Below are 18,011 nucleotides of genomic sequence, written 5' to 3' on the forward strand. Positions count from 1 at the left end.
GGCTAGTAAGCAAAGGGCTCTCCAAGATACATGTGGGACTGGGAGCTACATGCCCACTTTGCTCCTAGTGCCCTGTGTCTGGGTCTCATTCCTTGGTCATGCTGTAGTGTTAGAATGCCAGGGATTAATAATCAAGAATGAGATCGACATTTGAAGGCTCAGCTGACCTGCCATATTGCACAGATAGGAGCAAGCACGGCTGCTCTAAAAGAACAGAAATTCTCCAGAGGGTGGGATGCGGCAACATTGAGCAATAGCAACAGGCTTCAGGTGCTCTCCCAAAATCAGCTGCTGGGCTTGCCCTGCCCCTTCGCTCCCATCTCACCCTCTGCTGCTTCTTCCGCCCCAGACTGGCCTGGCTGGCACTCCTGTGGCACCTACCTCCACCAGCGCAACATCGACGACTACTGAGGGCGCCCCCAGCACCTCAGGGCGGCTGCATCCCCTGATGCCTCAGCTTGTGAACCCACTGCTGAGCACCACACTTCTGGGTGAGTTAAACCCCTTCTTTCTGCATGGCCAACTCCGGGGTGGTGGAAGAGGGGCTAGCAGGAGCTGCAGCCACATACTAACATGTCTGAATCGGTGGGACTGGGATTGAAAAGGGCCCAGATGTAGTTGTGTCACGGCAGAAAGAAACAGTCCCACTTTTACAGCTTTGTATTGTCAGCCCTTCCACCCATTCTGGTTTATTATTTGGGCCTCTAGTTGAAAAGGAATCACAGGCACTGATACTATGCATTCATTAATGCTCCACATAGGGTCTGGTCACCCTCCCTCCAGGCAACAGAAACCATGAAAGGAGCCAAACTGACAACAAAAAAAACTGTGGCCAAGGTCACCCAGTCAGCTCATTGAGGTGGTGATGGGGAAACACCCCTCTGACTTCTGTTTACTTGCATTTTCCCTCTTGATCCAAGGCTGGGAAACTCAGGCCCTCCAGAAGTTTGGACTCCAATTCCCATCAGCCCCTCTCAGCAAGGCCTAGGATCAGGAATGATGGGAGCTGTAGTCCAGCAAGATCTTGAGGGGAACAGGCTCCCCCCCCCCCCAATTTTTTTTGGGCTCTCACGTTTTCAGGTTTTGGATTCCAGAAGTATTTGAAGGCGGAAGTGTGGAAGAGCTCTATGTACATGCAGCTCCACACGTCTAAATTATTCCACTACAGCTGACAGCAGGTGTATGCGCAGAAGTCCCTTTCACCCTTTTGGAGGAACAATCCTGTTCCCTTTAGTCAGTATATATTGGGCAGGGGAAGAGAACATACGAAAACAGGTGCTGTTACAGCTCTTGCGGTGAGGCACCTTGGAGCACCCCGGGGGACCGTTGTGTGAGAGTGACATTGTTCACGGCCTGGCCTCCTTCTCTCCCCCATGTAGGTGACCTGTCAGGGCTGAACCCAGGCTCCGGCCCCTCGCTGATTGGAAACCCTCTTCTCCAGGCCCAGCAGCCGCTTCTGCCACCCAGCCTGCAAGGGCCACTAGGACTCCAGCTTTTCCAAGGGCAGCTGCCCCTGTTGGCCGCCTCCAACCCACTGGCCTGCCTCCTCCAGAGCTTGCAAGTAAGTGGAGAGCCGAGGGCTGTATCCGGCTTCCAAGGGCAAGGCAGCATTCAGAAACACCCCCCCAGATTCAGTACTTGGGGAAAATGCTTTTGAGTGTTTTTAAACTCACAAATGTACAGAAATATGTTGCATTAGCATTGCTTACTTTGCTGTATTTGGGCTATTTTGGAATGTTATAGGATGGGTTAGGAGTGTTATGCTTGACATTTTAAAAAATTGCATCTTCTCACCAAGTTGTGTGTCCTCTCCCCCCCCCCCACTTCCTGGTAGCATCCTCACAACTCTTTGAGGTGAAGAGTGAGTGCCAGGGGCAAGGCCTAAAGTACATAATTGACAGTAGTCAACAGCTGTTTTAGAAGGATTTCGGTAAGGGTGATCAGAAGTGTGAGGGTGGGGAGTTGCCACCCATCAGGATAGGGTTTTCCTGGGCTCTTGTTCATGTGTGCTTACATGTAACATGTATTTTAGGCCAGAGTGGGGATTAGACCCTGGATCTCCTTAGTCAAAGCCCAACACTGTCCAATAGGCTGGTTCACTGGGATGGCGAAGGATTATAAAGAAGCAAGGTGAGATGAGCAATCGAAGCAGGAAAATAGAGCCCCTGTCCTTTTGGGGTAGGCACGCCCTGGCTGCTGTTGGACTCCCGCTCCCATCAGCCCCAGCCAGCAGGACCAACGGCCAGGGTTGATGTGAGTTGGAGTCCAACATCTTCTGGAACACCACAGGTTCCCCACTGCTGGACTTTGGGAAAGAAATAGTAACACAGGCTGTTGCTGAAAAGACAAATGTTTTGAATACTGAGGCCAGCTTTAATGGACTCAGGAGAAGTGAATTTAAATACGCTTTTGGAGAAGCAGTCTTTGCACAGTTCTGACAGATTTCCTCCGTTGTCATTTCTCTTTCTGCCAGCTGAGCTCCGGCTTTGGCGTCCCAGAGAAGTCTGTGCAACCGAGTGAAGCCCCAGCCCCAGCCTTGGCCAGCGGGGCCCCTGCAGCAGAGACGGAGCCAGGCCACAACACTGCGTTGCCCCCCCCTTGCACGGACGCTGCCCCTACAAGTGCCTTAGAGCCGCCCAGAGCCCTCGAGCCAGCCAGGCAAGGACAGCAGGAGGCCCCCCTGGGGCAGGAGGCCAGCAGCTCGCGCTCCCCGCTCAAGCGGCCCCGTCGCGGCACGGAAGACCTGAACGGAGACTCCGGCGGCAGCAGCCTCTCTCGGGGGCCGGGGCGGGGCGGCAAGTCTGGACGGCGAGGGGGCGGGCGGGGCAGGGGCAGGCGGCACTTCAACGGCCAGCTTCCCGACTTGGGCGCAGGGCACCCGTCCCATCCTGCCTGGCGCTGCAACGGGGAGATGGTGGCCAGCAATGCTGAAAGCCAAGCGGGCCCTTTTGCTGTCCAGGAGATAAAGGTACGTCAGGTGCCGAAACAAGGGGGACAGGGAGTCAGGGGGTGACTGGGAAATGGGCTCCACCCTGACTTGGCTAAGGGGTGGGGGAGGGAGCATGGCTTGCAAGGCCCCCTTGCTATTCAGAGGCAAGCTCTCTCCTGCTTTCCTGATGTTGTGGACAAATGGGATGGCTCTGCCATGATGGACAGCTACCCATCCATATTGCTGGCCATCTGAGTTGGACACCACATGCTGGACTAGGTAGACCCGAGGCCTTTGTGCACCAACGCACTTCTAATGCTGCTGTTTTCAGCATAAGGAATGCCTCTGGTTTGAGCCCTTGCTTCTGCATTGGCTATGAAGGGCCTGTTCCAGGCTGAGCAGCAAGTGTTCAGTGAGGCTGCTAGGGAGCTTCACACACAAGCCGCAACAAGTCTGAGTGAAGCATTGGGTTTGCGCACTCACGCGCCCGACACCCTTGCATAGCCAGGAAGAGGGTGTCCATCAAGTATCACTTTTATCTCAGTTTAGCATTCAAACTGGGGGTTCTGGTGTTTAAAAGACGGACCAGTTTAATAAGTCAGTGAGTTTGAAGTTAGCTTGTTATGAAACTAAAATTGACAGAGCTCTTCAGGGCCGCTTGGTAGGAAGAGGTCAGAGGAGCACATGAGCCTTGTGGGATATTCAAAGTGGCCTTTGCATAATGGTCCTGAGGAGTCCAGGGATTGGAAGATGGACAAACTGGGTGGAGCCGAGTGGACAAATGGATGGCTCCAAGGACTTTGGGAGCAGGAGGAGGGGGAGGAGATGCAGATGCTCACCTTCCAGTCATCCTTCTTGCAGGGCCCTCCTGGAAGGCGACCAGCCCGACGTGGCCGGAGGAGAAAAAGCAGGTGAGGACCATGTCCCAGAAAGGATGGGGCTCATGGCAGAACCTGGAGCAAGGTTGGGGGCCACTGAAAGCGTCTTCCTTCTCTTTAATCCACCCTTGTTTTTTTGCAGTGGTGCCCGGCCCAGCGCCCGACCTGAAGCTACACGGATCCGGGGTCCCAGTGCTGATCCAGGGCCCAGCCCATTGGTAAGTGCCACCCCAGCCCACCCCAGTGCCACCTCCTTCAGAGTGGTAGGCACTAATCTGTCTTGCAGCAAGGCTGTTTTCTCCCTTCTCCCATGTGCCTGGACACCACACACAGCCCATACATCACACCCTAGCGGGAAAGGGTTAACCATGCACTTCTCCAAGCCTCCTGTCCACATTTGTAGGTCGCAAAGACTCAACCAACTGCTTGGGGTGAAAGAGAAGCCAAGGGAGCAGCCACAAGTCACAACCTCATGCACCCCGCATGGCACCCAAGTCAGAGCAAAGGCAAACTATTTTCTTGGCAAAGTGCTTCTCAAGGTCACAGAAGGCCAGCGAGGGTTCCTCCAAGCTGCTCCCTGGGTCCTAGAGCATAATAGACTTTTTGGCCCACAGTGAAACACCACTGAGAGGCATCAAAGAGGCGTAATAGAGCAGAGAAGCCATTGCTCTCTCAGCCACTCTCCCCTGCCACACACAGGGGCATTGGCCTGTACAGAACTTAATTCGTTCCGGAAGTCTGTTCTGCACCTGAAACTGTTCTTAACCTGAAGCACCACTTTAGCTAATGGGGCCTCCTGCTGCTGCTGCACCGCCGGAGCCTGATTTCTGTTCTCACCCTGAAGCAAAGTACATCACCACTGTACATCTGTCAGACTAACCCCGGGTCTTCCTCTTGCCGCTCCCCTGTGGCTTCATTGTGGAGCAGCCATGTGTCCTGCCTTACAGAGGTCAGTCCTCTGGGTGAAGGGCGGTCTGGTCCAAGGCCAGTTTAAAGATGAGAAACTGTAAGGAGGCTTCTCCTAACAGGATTTTCTAGAAGATAATCGCATTGAAATTGCCCATGGAAGGTTGGCACCTGGACAGCCGACTGAGCAGGCACACACAGCTCACATGATCACAGTCTTTCCCACCCTGACAAGATGCATTTCTGTTTCAATTACAGTAGTTCCTAAATTTGCATTGTTACATATTTATCAGCACCTGTAATTTTTTTGCATAAATATGTGCCCTCTTTTGTCCCTTTTTTGGTGGTGAGGGTGATGCCTTTCCTATTTTGGGGCAATGCACAAGTGGCCACCACCCACTTCATCGCCACAATTTATGTCAGATAATCATTTCCTTTAAAGCACTTACTGTCGCTGAAAAGCAAAAATATCAATACACTGTGGATCTGATTGTGCCGCAAATGGAAGAGCCTGGCTTCTGGTGTCCATTGGCTTCATCAGGATTTCTGTGTTTTCAGTTTAAAATAAACAATTCATCAAAAAGCTTTCTACATTTTGGAGATGAGCAAAAAACAAAACCACCAGAGAAAAGGCAATGCAAATTCAACTAAAAGTGAAGACTTAAAAGGTGTCCTACAATTTTACATTATCACTCCCATGCCCTGGTGATTTTATTCTTTGTTTAAAACATTTCCACGTCACTTTTTGAAAGTGCTTAAGGCAGCTTAGAACATGATGATTTTAAGTATTTTAAGCTCAAAGCTGTGTGCACAAAAACAGGGTAGAAACCTGTACCTACAGCAGCAAAGCCTCTCCCCCTGCCAGCCATTATCTCCCTGTTCAAAGACCTTTTAGAAGAAACGGGCCAACACACCCATCACTGGATATCAACAGGACAAGCCCAGAGAAGGACCTGTGAGGAGGCAGCAACGTCAGCAGATCCCAGGAAGGGCAGAGGCTGGGATGAGTGGTTCTCTGGACATCTTCCCTCAAGCCACAGGGCAGCAGGACCCAAGAGAAGCTGACCGGAAGCTGGCTGAAGCTGATGAAGTCACCGGGGAAATTCCCAAGGGAGGGTGACTCCAGGGCACTGAGGGACTATGAAAGCAGCTGGAGGAACATTGGAAGCTTGCCCTAAATTAGAGGATAAAGGCCTTTCCTTTTTGTTGCCAAATGGGAGAAATTGTTTGGAGCAAAGGCTGACATCATTGCTCTGGTGACAGTGCTCAGAAATGGAAGTGCCTTCCTTGTGCCCCAGTCCAGGAAAGGGAGGCACAACTTTTTGCAAGCCCTGCTTCTCCGCTGAGGGAAGGTGGAATAGGGCTGTTGAAGATGATCTCAACAGCAGAGATGGGTAGAGTATGTCATTCTTGCAAGGACACATTGATGGGAATCTGGATTTCCATGAGGGGGGAAATCTGCAATCTACCAAGTAGCCATTGCCACAGTCTGCTGGGAAAGCTTCATTCACTTCAGTGGGGCTTGTGCTGCAGAACTGGATTGTGCCCCATTGGCAAGATTGGTTGTCCTGTCCCATTCTGCCAGCTGCAATGACACCTGCATTGACTGCTTCACCCCTCCCACCTCTTGCCAAAATCCATTTAGTTTTCCACTCTGCTACTGTACAGTTTTGCCAGCAGGACAGAGTATTGGGTGTTCATTATGTGTTCATATTCACATCAACCCTCCGAAACAAACCAGTTTTTTGTTTCAGCAATTGGCAAGGAGAATTAGCAAGGCCTTTTCTGTTACAACCCCAAAGCTGAGGAGAGAGTTCTCCAGAAAGATACATCATCAGCCCGCATCACTTCTTGGCCCTCATCGTAATGGGAGGCTCACAGTTCAGTGGTAGAAGCCTAGAGACCTTCGCCATGCCAAACATGTGCTCTGTCTCTGAGCTATTACCCTTCCTCTTGGTTTGCTGCCTGGACCCAAGAAGGGATTTCTTTTGCACTCCATCCTATTCCCACCCTTCCTACTATTATCACTGGACTAGGGCTGTCCCAGCTTGCCTTAGCTATACCTTTCAGTTTTAGTACCCACTGCAGAGTTAAGTTTTATTGTTGCACGTACACCCCCCTTCTGTTTTATGGGGCATTTTGCCTTCTGCCTCTGCCTTCCTTCTTCCACACCCCTTCCCTCTTTTTACACCCTGGAAATAAATGGACTTTATTTGGCATAGATGCAACTCCTGCCTCTGAGCTCTGCCCACTTAGCAAGCCGAGCTTTAAACACCCCCTTCACTCTCTTTCTCTTTTTCTGTTAGGTTGACTACACTGTTGCTCGTCGGCCACGGCCTGGCCGACCTGTGAAAAACAGGAGGAGGAAACTGCCCACATAGCACCGCCTGAACCGGAGACCCCCCTCGCTCCTAAGCGATCAGAGCTTAGGACACCTCTGGCTTCTCTCTCCCCCCCCCAGCCCCCCTTAATCTCTGGCGCCCACCCCCTGGACATGGGGCGAGGGGAGGGAAATACCAGCAAAAGGATCGGCTGCTGCTGCTGCTGGGCTCTTTGCGCCTTAGCCGTGAATGTGTTGTAGCTTCACCAGTTGCCTGGGTCCCGAATCTCTCCTAAAAGGGACCCCTGAAAGCACAAGGTGCATCTCTGGTCACAGCATTTGTTTTGGGATGTGGGTGGGTGGGAGCAAAGGCTGGGATGGGAGCAAAAGGAGCACTAGAGCTGGACACACCCATAGCACTTCTTGGAAGCTTTTCTTCTTTCTTTCAATGACCTGACGGGGAGTCCCTTGCCGCTGTGTAGTAGCTGCCCCTTCCCCTGACGCTGGCGAGATTCCCCTCCCTCCCCCCCCCCTCGGTTGAATCTCAGAACCTCAGCAGGAGTAGCAAGGGCCATGTGCTCCAGGAAGAGGACATCCTGGCCCTTTCACTTCCCACCTTACCTCAGACCTGTGTGCGCTTTAGCACCCAGGTGAGAACCAGCTCAGGGTTTTAATACAAGAATCAGTCTCTTTCTCTTTCTCTGCCTTGCCAAAAACACACACAAGATCCTGGCCCCTGCGCTAAAGGTACAAAGCAATAAGGAAAAAGAAGCCACGTTTTTGAAGGGAGGATTCGTTCCCTTCCATAGTTCAGCAATTCATTCACTCCCCGCCACCACACTCTCCCCCCCCCCACCTCCATTGAGACGCTACTGAAAGAGAGTGGCCACGAGGCAAAGTCTGGCTGGTGAGTTGGACTTGCTCTTCTCCTTGGCTCTAGTTGGGCTCCTGGGACTGGTAGGGCTCCAAGTTCTCACCCCCCGCCCCTTTACACACACAAACAAAAAAGCAACCTTTGCCTACGTATTTTTCTCTCTCTCTCGAAATCCTCAAAAGAACACTCAGGTCCTTGGCCAGGGAGAGGAGGAGTTTGTGCTCTAACTAGAATTGGCCCAGCTTTGCCCCTGCATCTGCTTCTCTAGCCCCCCTCCCTGCAAACATACACACTACAGCCTTCATCTCTGAACGACCAAAACGCTCCACGCCCCAAGTACACCACCACCTGCCCCCATGTCTGGTTGAGAATCTTGACGGATTATGCAAAAGCACTGTGTAGATACTGTACAGTTGGCGCTGTCTCCCCCTCCCCTGTGCACTTCAAACCAACCAACCAACTTCGGCCTTTGTTTTGTATAAATAAAATTTTTAAAAAGGAATTTGGAGGGGGGAACTATTTTCCTTTTTCGAGCTTAAATTTTGTTTTGTAAAAAAAAAAAACAATTACACAATTGTGAATTGTAGCTTTTCTATGGGAGCGACTTTTAATTTAACAGATGAAAATATTTTGCCGCTTAGATCGAAGTTACTGTTTCTTTACTTGTTTATTTTTTTGGGGGGGTGTGTGTGTTTTGTATCAAGTATTAAAATATGTATTTAAAACAAAGTCTTATGGGGTTGGTCTTTTGTCAGCTCAACTCACAGCTCTGGAAGCAGGGTGGTGTGCAGCCCGTATTTTTAAGAGGCTGAAAACACCCTGCCGTAAACTAAGTCAGACCACCGGATGAGATGGAAATAGGGTGGTGGTCTGTGTGCAAGGGAGCGCTGAAGGAAGGAGGAGCAAGAGAAAAGGAAGTGAAGGTGAAAATGATATGTGCATGCAAGATGCACAATAGGAGAGAGGCTACAGCATGGAAACGGGTGATTTGTGTGCAACAGAGAGTTGAGAACAGGAAGGGGGGTTCAAAAAAGCAGAGCGCAGGAGGCATGGGAAATGAAAGCAAGTGCATGCAAGGGCCTGAAGAATAGGAAGAGACGGTGGTTTTGTAATTTGGCAGAAGGTGAAAAAGGTGCTTAGTCACTAAGTAGTCCAGTGTGGAAAGAGGCAGATGCAGGAGTTTACCATAGGAGTGGATCGTGTGCAAGGCAGGGGTTGCCTAAAAGGAGGAAGAATCAACACGGGTGTGAAGGTGAAAATGGGTGCAGAGGGGGTGTTGCAGAATAGAAGTGGCTTCAGAAATGGGGTTTGGAAGGTGAAAATTGAGCTTAGTTATGTGAGCTACAAGAGATGATTTCTGCACATACTGTAGAGGGAAATGAGGAGTAGATTGGGCTCCTCAGCCTCATCTAGGAGAAGGAAAACACTGATCCTAAACCTCTGCTGCCTTGCGGGACATCTTTGGGAGAAGAAAAGGCTAAGGAGTAAACCCTACACAAATCTTAAGTGGAGTCCCTAAGGCGGCTGGATGGCTCCTTGTCCACCTCCTTCCAGCAACCCCTGCAGCCAAGCTGATGCCAAACTTATTGCTCTGCTTTCCTTTGGAAAATATCAGTGGGGGGGGTTGTGGTCTGGGCAGCCCAGGACCTCCAGACACACTGCCCAGGCTTGTGCCCCAGGGAGGTCACTGTTGGCTTCAGTGCTGGTTTCACCCCTGGCAGCACACTCCCTTGTTTCTCGAGACAGAAGGATGCCAACCACCATAGTTGTACGAGGGTGGGAAGGGGAAGCTCTAGGGAGTTAATGTGGGGGGTTAGTGAACACAGCAGGCAGGTGGAGGCACAGCTCCTAGTATATTTGCTTATCTCATGATATATTGAAAGCTGGCTCTTCAGAGGTGATGGATGGGGAAGAAATCAAAACATAACGGAGTGAGTAGCCATGCGCTAGTCAGCCACAGCCCAAACAGGGCTTCTGGTATGTGAGTCTTTGAAGCTGTATATCTGTCCTTCATCACACTCTCAGTATTTGCTGTAATAACCAACAGCTTTAGCAGTGACCTCCTAGTCAATGCGACTGCTACCCAGCATAGATTATTTTGAGCGAGCAGCAGTGAATGAATCCCTCCACCCTGAATGTAATATGTGAAGTGGTGTCACTTCAGTCCTGGGAGTTCAGTGTAGGCTGTGCTATTTCACTATAGGAGAGGAGATTGGAAGAGCTTGTGCAGACTTCCCAAGGGTGAAATGGGACAAGAACTTAAGAAGAGCTCTCTGGATCACACCAAAGGCCCATCTAGCCCTGTTGTCCACAGAGGGCATTAGATGCCTTTGGGAAGCCCAGAACAAGATCAAGGGAGCAACAGACCTCACCTGATGCTGGTCTCCAAGCACCTCATACTTATTGCCAAAGTGTTTCTGGACGAGCCAAAAGCCATTGTAACTAAGAGCCACTGGCAACCTTCTCCTTCATGAAGAGCGCAATCTGGAGACTACAGAAAGACAAGCACATGCAACCTGTTCCACACGCACACACACACACAAACCAAGTACAGAGCACTAAGCATAAGTGTTTAATGACAGTAAATAATTATACAACAATACAATCTGCTTCCATGCCAGGCTGAGAGGTAAGATAATATTTCCAATAGAAGGCTCCGAGCCAAGCAGCTTCCCAGGTGGATACGCAAAGTTGATTCCCTCTCTAGCACACCCTCCCTCCAATCTGGAATGCAACACTGCCCTCTGCAGCCAGCATCAATTGCCACAGGGGTGCAAAGCATTGCAAGAGGTGGGGAGGGGGCGCACACCTGCCCTCTAACAGAGATAAGCACTCAGTCCACCAGCCCTCATCAAGGCTGAACTCCCACTAAGTGCACACGAGAAAAGGTACAGAGGTAGGGAAGGGACGGAGCGGTTAGTGCTTATTTGGACAGCAGGCAAACCTCAGTTCCTGCCTTTGTAGACTTTGTTAAGGGGATTCACTTGGCAAGCTTCTGCACCCGTGCGTTAATGGTGGCAAAATTGTCCTCCACGGTAGCCAGGTTCTCCTTCATAGTCTTCTGAACCTAGAGAGAGATGGAGGGAGAGAACATGGATAGACGCCAGCCGTATGGAGGGCTTGCCTGGGAACATGTTCCACCATGGCTACCTACTAGCATGTGAGTCAGACCAATGAATCACCTGGCTCTATTTAGGGCACACAAATGCCACAAGATGGTTTTCAAAATAGCATACACTTTGGTTTTCAACCTGCTGCCTCTCAGGGTGGCAGTAAACTCTATAGCAGCGGCAGGTAGGTTCTGCAGCCCCTCCCAACTCCCACCAACCCCAGCAAGCATGGCTAAGTGGTCAGTGATGGTGGAAGCAGAAGTCCAACAATGTCTAGAGGGCCACAGGTCTCACTCACGCTCTAAAGCAGCAAAGTTGCCATTTTCTAAACGTGTGTATGGCAGGACAGTTTCCAGCAAAGATGCGCTCCCCCAAACCCACGTTCCCAGCATGTTCCCACTCCTGTCCTAGTGACATCTATGCTGGTTTGGTCATGTCCACAGAATGGACAAGGGCAGGATCCTGCAGGATGTGCTCTGTGGGGAGCTGGCTTCAGGCACATTGCACTACGAAGCCTACATCTCATAGTTGTGGTAAAGGGATCTGTGCTATACGGTGAAGCGGCTGCAGTTTATTCTCAGAAACAGTGGAATATACAGTTGGGTGCTCTCCCCACAACTAGGTGCGCCCATGCTATCTGTACTGGCCAGCTTGTAGAGACCCGAGTAGTCCCACAGGCAGTTCGCCAAAGCCCCGAAACCCACCTGTGTCAGCAGAGAAGCGTTGTCCTTCAATGAATTAGAAATCATCTGTTGGGTAGTGTCTAAATGAGTCAAGAGCTGCCCAAACTGCATGGCTGTAACAGAGAAGAACCAAAAAGTCAGCTTGGGGACAGGAAGGACAGCCGCCCAGTTCACTGGGGCAACGGGAGGCCCAAAGACTCGAATGGTGGAGGGAAGAAACAATGCCAACGAAGGAAGAATGGCAGACACAGTTAACAGAATATATAGAAATGGCAGGACTGACAGACAGAAAAAGAGATCAGGATAAAATACTATTTGAGGAAGATTAGAAATGTTTTATGGATTATGTAGAGACATAGTGTAAACATATTAAGAAGTTAACAGTAACAGAATAATCGGAAGTCATAATAGAATCTGTTGTGTATTAATCTATTTTTTCTTTTCATTTGTAATATGTATTGATCTTGGATTGTTTCTATCGATTTTTTTTGCGATATAAATTAAGCATAAAAAATGAATAAATTCAGCAGTAAATGAGAAGACGAGGAAAATGAGATATAGGGAGAAATTAGAATATGGGGGGGGGGAGAGTAATAAAATGCACAATAGAAGGAGGGGAAGGGGAGTCAATATCAATTGTGTATTTCTTTTATTTGAAATGTTATTGTTTCAAGTGTAAAAAAAAATAGAAAAAAATGACAATGACAAAAGAAATAAACAAAAATGGGAGGCCCGAAGGCTGAGGCTACTCTTCTGCCTTCCCGAGTTAGAGAATGCCCCTGCCTGGCTCAGAGGCTCACCTTGCTCATGCAACTGCCGCACAGCAACCAGGCGCTGCACCACCTCAGGGAGGGAGCTGGCCAGAGGACTCCAGCGCTGCACAGTCTCATAGAGCTGATGCACCTGTATGGGGCAGGGGAGGCAGAAGGTTATTGGGGGGGGGATCCAAGTGGGAACCTGGTCTTCAACTTTAGGCCAATCATCTTCCTCCATCACCATCCTTCCCAAAAACTTCCCATGTGTTCATGAACACATACACATAATCTAGTTTTGCTCCCAATCTCATTGCTTGGCTGGCAAAAGCAGAAGTCTGTCAACAAAGGGCCGGTGCACAAATCATATTGCATTCATCCCTTGGTGACTACAGCATCAAATGCTGACTTGCTCAGGTGAATGAGCCAGCAGAGTTCTGAACACCAGACAAAATGTTCACCTCACAAAATGCGGTGCTGAGGTTCTGCTCACATCCTTCTTGTAGGGAGCTGGCTGTCGAATATGAGAGCAAGATGCTGGACTAGATGGGCCTTTGGCCTCATCCAGCACACCTCTTAACGGTATGTTCTTATGCTCTATGGTGGAGCTCAGCTCACACAATAAAACAGGCAGACATCACATGTTGAGTGATCAGATGATGCGCACACGTGTGAAAAAAGACATAGGCTGTGTGGTAAGCCATTCCCAAATATCACCCCCTTTTCTTTATTCAGGATTTTCTAGGGCACAGAAGAGCTGCAGTCTTTAATTTACCAGGGTGTTGTGTTTGTGTGTGAATCACCAAGACACAGCCTGGCAGGGAATCTCTCCCATTGGCTTGTTCAGAACATCCACAACTGATAACTTTAGCTATGGTGCTCTTTGCCACCGGGATCAGGAAATCACACTGACCTGATCGGTAACAGCAGGCCAATGCTGCCCTTACTACTACTGCTACTACTACTACTACTACTTTTATTATTTATACCTCACCCATCCGGCTAGGTTTCCCCAGCCACTCTGGGCGGCTTACAACATATATAAATCATGGTAAAATATCAAACATTAAAAACATCCTGATACAGGGCTGCCTTCAGATGCCTTCTAAATGTTATGTCGTTCTTTACCTCGTTGACATCTAAAGGGAAGGCGCCACTACTGAGAAGGCCCTCTGCCTGGTTCCCTGAAACTTCACTTCTCACAGTGAGGGAACCAGCAGAAGACCCTCAGAGGAAGACCTCAGTGTCTGGGCTGAGCAATGGGGGTGGAGATGCTCCTTCAGGTATACTGGGCAGAGTCCATCAACAAGATGCTTTCATACAAATACAGAAAGTGGGTTTTATCGTTTGCCCAGTTACAGAGAGAAAACACATCTGACCTTGCTTTGGGTGTCTGCATCCTCCACCGTGGCCTTGTGCTTGGCAATCTCATTCACTTTTCCCAAGACGCTCTAGGAATGAAGAACTGCCATTAGGAAAGCTAGACCCTGCCAGAACTTTCAAAATCACTTAGTCCTTTCCACATGCCCTAAATGCTGCGGCTGAAAAAGACTCACCTGTAGCCTTGCCTCCACCTGGTCCAGGGTTGCTATGTCCAAGGAGCTGACTTTGGCCTGCAGGATCTCTACAGTTTGCTATGGAGAGGATGTGACATGGGGAAAGCATTTTAGAGGAAAAAATACCACATGCCTGTAGGCAAAACTTTAGTTGGCTAACTCAAATCAGTGTGTGGAATTAGTCCCGGCCCTCAGGCTGGCCTTTCCTACCATTGGCTTTTCCTGCCCAGGCGACATTTGTCCCAGCCAGATCCAGTGAGACACCCCTCCCCCCCCCCGAATATCATCAGCTCTTTGAGGTAATACATGGGGATATGTCTATGCTGCAATTGTACAGAACAACAACCAACCACCAGTGGAACACAACCTTGGATGGAAATTTCAGCTACTCAAGAATCTTATATTTTTTTCTTAAAGACAACATATTTCTAGTTTTCACTGTTGTGAATATATGCGTCATACTGCATGAATAATGCAAATTGGAATTTCAGGTACCAAAGGTGTAGTTTAAATAGGTTTTTGATGGTGCTGTGTTGTGTGTGTGTGTTTGAGAGAGAAATTTCAGCAAAATACATAGCTCCTCGGCCTTCTTGAAAAGACTATCAAAACCAGAATAAATTATGTAAAATAGTTTTTAAAGACAGAATTCTGCAAAATATGAGAAATATTTAGTAAATTTGCAAATATTGTTTAGGTTGCAAAATTTCAGTTTTACTTGGCACAGATTACCTCAGCTCAGTAGTCAAAAATAAAGAAAAGGAACTTAATCCACAGAGACATAGAACATCTTGTCTAGAACAGGGGTAGGCAATCTAAGGCCCGGGGGCCAGATCCGGTCAAATCGCCTTCTAAACCCAGCCCGTGAATCAGTGTTTTTTACATGAGTAGAATGTGTGCTTTTATTTAAAATGCATCTCTGGGTTATTTGTGGGGGATAAGAATTCATTCATTTCCCCCCCCTCAAAATATAGTCCAGCCCACCACATGGTCTGAGGGACGGTGGACCGGCCCACAGCTGAAAAAGGTTGCCGACCCCTTGTCTAGAACATCTTATAGAGGGAGGTGCAAACCTATTTCCCTTAATCCTGGCCTAGAAGCTATTTTTCCCAACGTTTCAGCATAGTATCTCATTCCTTTCCATTTACAAACTAATGTGCTTTGTACACGTACACATGTACACACACACACTTTGCACAGCACTCATCAAGCCCAACCTGGCCTCCCAGCAGCTACAGGATAAATTAAGAGAGAACCCTCATGCCCAATCTTTAAAAGCAAACATCCCCTTTAATTCCTTTCCAATCCCAAAAGGCACAGGCCACTTATAAACTTCAGCCAACAGCTTACCATAAGACTAGTTCCTTGCAGTCCGACAGACAGAGGATTCTAGAGAGAGAAAATGAAGGGGGGGGTGTTGATTAGGACAGTGGTGGCCAGCCTTTGTCAAGCATGGCACAAGGCAGTCTGCAGTGTGAGGCAATGCCACTGCATCACACTCAACAATAGCCATGTAGTTCCTGCACTCTGGGCTGGAGCTGCTTCTAGTCCAGCAAGAATCTGACTCTATGGCACGGCCAGGGCATTCTGCTCTTGCCCAGGAGTGCTACAAAGTCAGCTGCCTATGCCACTTGTGGATTTTCAGCCACAGGCTGGCCACGTACAATTTAATTCATTCAGGCCCTGTAACCAGCTCCAGGCATTACACCTCCTGGACAATTTTACAGCACGCCTACAGGGCCAAAGTAGATGCTGCCCTAAATGCATCACTGGAGAAAATCTCAGGAGTGGCTAACGAATGAGGCCATGGAGTTCATCATAAAACCTAGCCTGCTGTTACACCTGTTCCCATTACCTCTTAAGGAGCCTGCCAAGGCAGGCATTGGTCCATCTACCTCAATAGTGTCTACACTGACTGGCAGCAGCACTCCAGGACTTCAGACCAAAGTATCTCTTAAGTCTACCTGGGGATACTGGGTATTGAACTGGAACCTTCTGATTGAAAAGCAGACGCTCTACCACTGAGCTATGGCCTCTTCCCCCTTGCCACCATAACCTTCTCCATGGACCCAGGGCTTCCACTGCCTTTCGGCCTCACCTGGACATCCTGCTCACAGCGAACCGTTGCTTCCAGCTCAGCCAACCGCTTCTCCAGTTCTGCAATCTGGAAAGACCAGAGGGAGCAAATGAAGATGAGTTGCGCTTCTCTCCCTCCCGAGAAGCCTTCTTGAATTGCAGGGCAAAGCACTTCTAAAATTCCCCCTTGACCCGGATGTGTCATTTTTCAGGAGCCATTAAGGGCAATTTGACCTATGGGGTACAACATGCCAGGAAATTGCCCTTCACAAGCCCCACTGAAGTGATCAAGACCTGTGCAGGAACATGGCGCCTTGACTATATTCACTTTCATGGGGTTTGCCGAGGAAAACTTCCTGGATGGATTGGACTGGGTGGTAGGTGCACGTGCCTAGATTTCATACCTCAAGGCACAAGATGGATGGCTCAAGGAATTTAAAGCCAGGTGAAAATTCCAGAAGTTGGAAAGCTTGAAAGTTTGTCCAGAATTAGATTACATTACCTACTGTATATGACTATGACAGAAATACACATCAATCATTTCAAATCAGCCACAAAGGTTCCCCCCTCCCAAAAAGTTCTCCACTGAGACTGACACTCCACTACAACTTCATTTCTTTCACCTAGAGGTTGCCAACCTTCTTGGGCACATTTGGAAGTTTGAGAAGGTGTCAGGGGCACCATCACAAAATGACTAATGTGTTGTGTGTGGCATAATCCGAAACTGGGGAAATGAGAGAAAGGAATCCAAAATGGTGTGGGCATGCCCTCCCACCCCCACCAATGGGGGACGGGGACACCTGCTTCAGCCACCACTGCACTTGCTTACAGAGAGAAGAACAGATGGGAGGGATGGGTGTCTGATCCTGGCATCCAATGAGATATGAGCATGCTTAAGGGAGAGAGTATTCCACAGTCCTCCAGCAAAATGAAAAATCTTATCTGGATTTCCTCATCTGCTCAACACAAACAAGACTTTGCCTATCACTCCCTCCACTTCTTTTGAGCTCCTTCCTAGCCATTTTAACAATGGTATTTTTGTGTTGCCTAGAATGGGTGGCCAAAAAGCAGGGTGCAAATATGATTAATGACACCTTTTCCCACCACCACTTCAACCTGAAGCAGGCTGGAACCTACAGCCAGATCTTTCAACAGTCCCAACAGAGTTGCAATCCACGTTCTGGGGAACCCTGAGCCCAGACTACATAGAATATTACCAGGAAGACATTATCACTGTTTCCCACTCCTGCCTTCCTAAGCTTTCATGACTGTAGAATAAGTAAGTCAATAACCCCATTAACTCTAAAGCACTCAGAATGAAGTCACAGAGACTGCTGGGTGATGCAGATGTTAAAGGATTACTGAGAAAGTGTGGGGAAAGCAAAGGAGCCAAAATAAGGTTCATTACTCTATGATGCTCTATTCTGCTATGGGGTGAGAAAGGCTCAAACTTTGTGTGCAGTGGGGAGGGAAGGAGAAGATTCACAAAAATGATTTATGCTTCAAGATCTCCATGAGCCCTGTATATACATGCTGTGCGTGGGACAGGGAAGCAGCTTAGGAAAAAGGCTCTGCATTCTGGAAATTCCTTTCTTCAGTATCAAATACATTAGCTTCATACAGACGCACAAGCCAAGTTGATGTATGTCCTAAGTCCCAGAGGAAGGGAACTACTCTTAGACATTACCGAGACCCTGATGCTCCCAGTCTCCAGCTCTCTTTAAGTGAAGACACATATGGACACAAAAATGCTCTGGAGCTTGGGGTCCTTGTGATGTCACAAGTACTAACCAACCAGCGCTGTGCACAATAGGCCTTTCCCCACTCAAATCAAGCACCCCATAAAGCAACAGAATGCTCTCCTGCCCCCAGAGCTGAGCTTGGAGAGAGAAAGCCACTGCTGAATGGCATACAATGAGGGCGCTGCTAA

At 49.1% G+C, this 18,011-nt stretch overlaps 2 protein-coding genes across 3 annotated transcripts in view; one reads left to right on the forward strand and one right to left on the reverse strand.

Annotated features, from left to right (window-relative positions):
* MBD6 (methyl-CpG binding domain protein 6) overlaps nt 1–8,636 on the forward strand; it is a 28,125-nt gene extending 19,489 nt beyond the window's left edge. Inside the window, exons 8-13 of the mRNA XM_081900709.1 lie at nt 350–491; nt 1,380–1,561; nt 2,474–2,968; nt 3,791–3,840; nt 3,950–4,025; nt 7,020–8,636. Coding sequence (XP_081756835.1) covers nt 350–491; nt 1,380–1,561; nt 2,474–2,968; nt 3,791–3,840; nt 3,950–4,025; nt 7,020–7,094 — 1,020 coding nt within the window. The 3' untranslated portion in view covers nt 7,095–8,636. The remainder of the gene's footprint in view (nt 1–349; nt 492–1,379; nt 1,562–2,473; nt 2,969–3,790; nt 3,841–3,949; nt 4,026–7,019) is intronic.
* Nucleotides 8,637–10,466: 1,830 nt separating this feature from the next.
* The window catches only part of DCTN2 (dynactin subunit 2), a 40,241-nt gene continuing 32,696 nt past the window's right edge, over nt 10,467–18,011 (reverse strand). For both annotated transcript variants that reach the window (XM_081900753.1, XM_081900754.1), the window contains 7 exons: nt 16,104–16,169; nt 15,356–15,394; nt 14,009–14,086; nt 13,832–13,903; nt 12,501–12,603; nt 11,722–11,813; nt 10,467–10,974 (listed from right to left, as the gene is read on the reverse strand). In XM_081900753.1, coding sequence (XP_081756879.1) covers nt 10,888–10,974; nt 11,722–11,813; nt 12,501–12,603; nt 13,832–13,903; nt 14,009–14,086; nt 15,356–15,394; nt 16,104–16,169 — 537 coding nt within the window. In that variant the 3' untranslated portion in view covers nt 10,467–10,887. The remainder of the gene's footprint in view (nt 10,975–11,721; nt 11,814–12,500; nt 12,604–13,831; nt 13,904–14,008; nt 14,087–15,355; nt 15,395–16,103; nt 16,170–18,011) is intronic.

Source organism: Podarcis melisellensis (genome assembly GCF_964234715.1).
Source record: "Podarcis melisellensis genome assembly, chromosome: 2".
In the NCBI taxonomy this organism is placed as follows: domain Eukaryota; kingdom Metazoa; phylum Chordata; class Lepidosauria; order Squamata; family Lacertidae; genus Podarcis; species Podarcis melisellensis.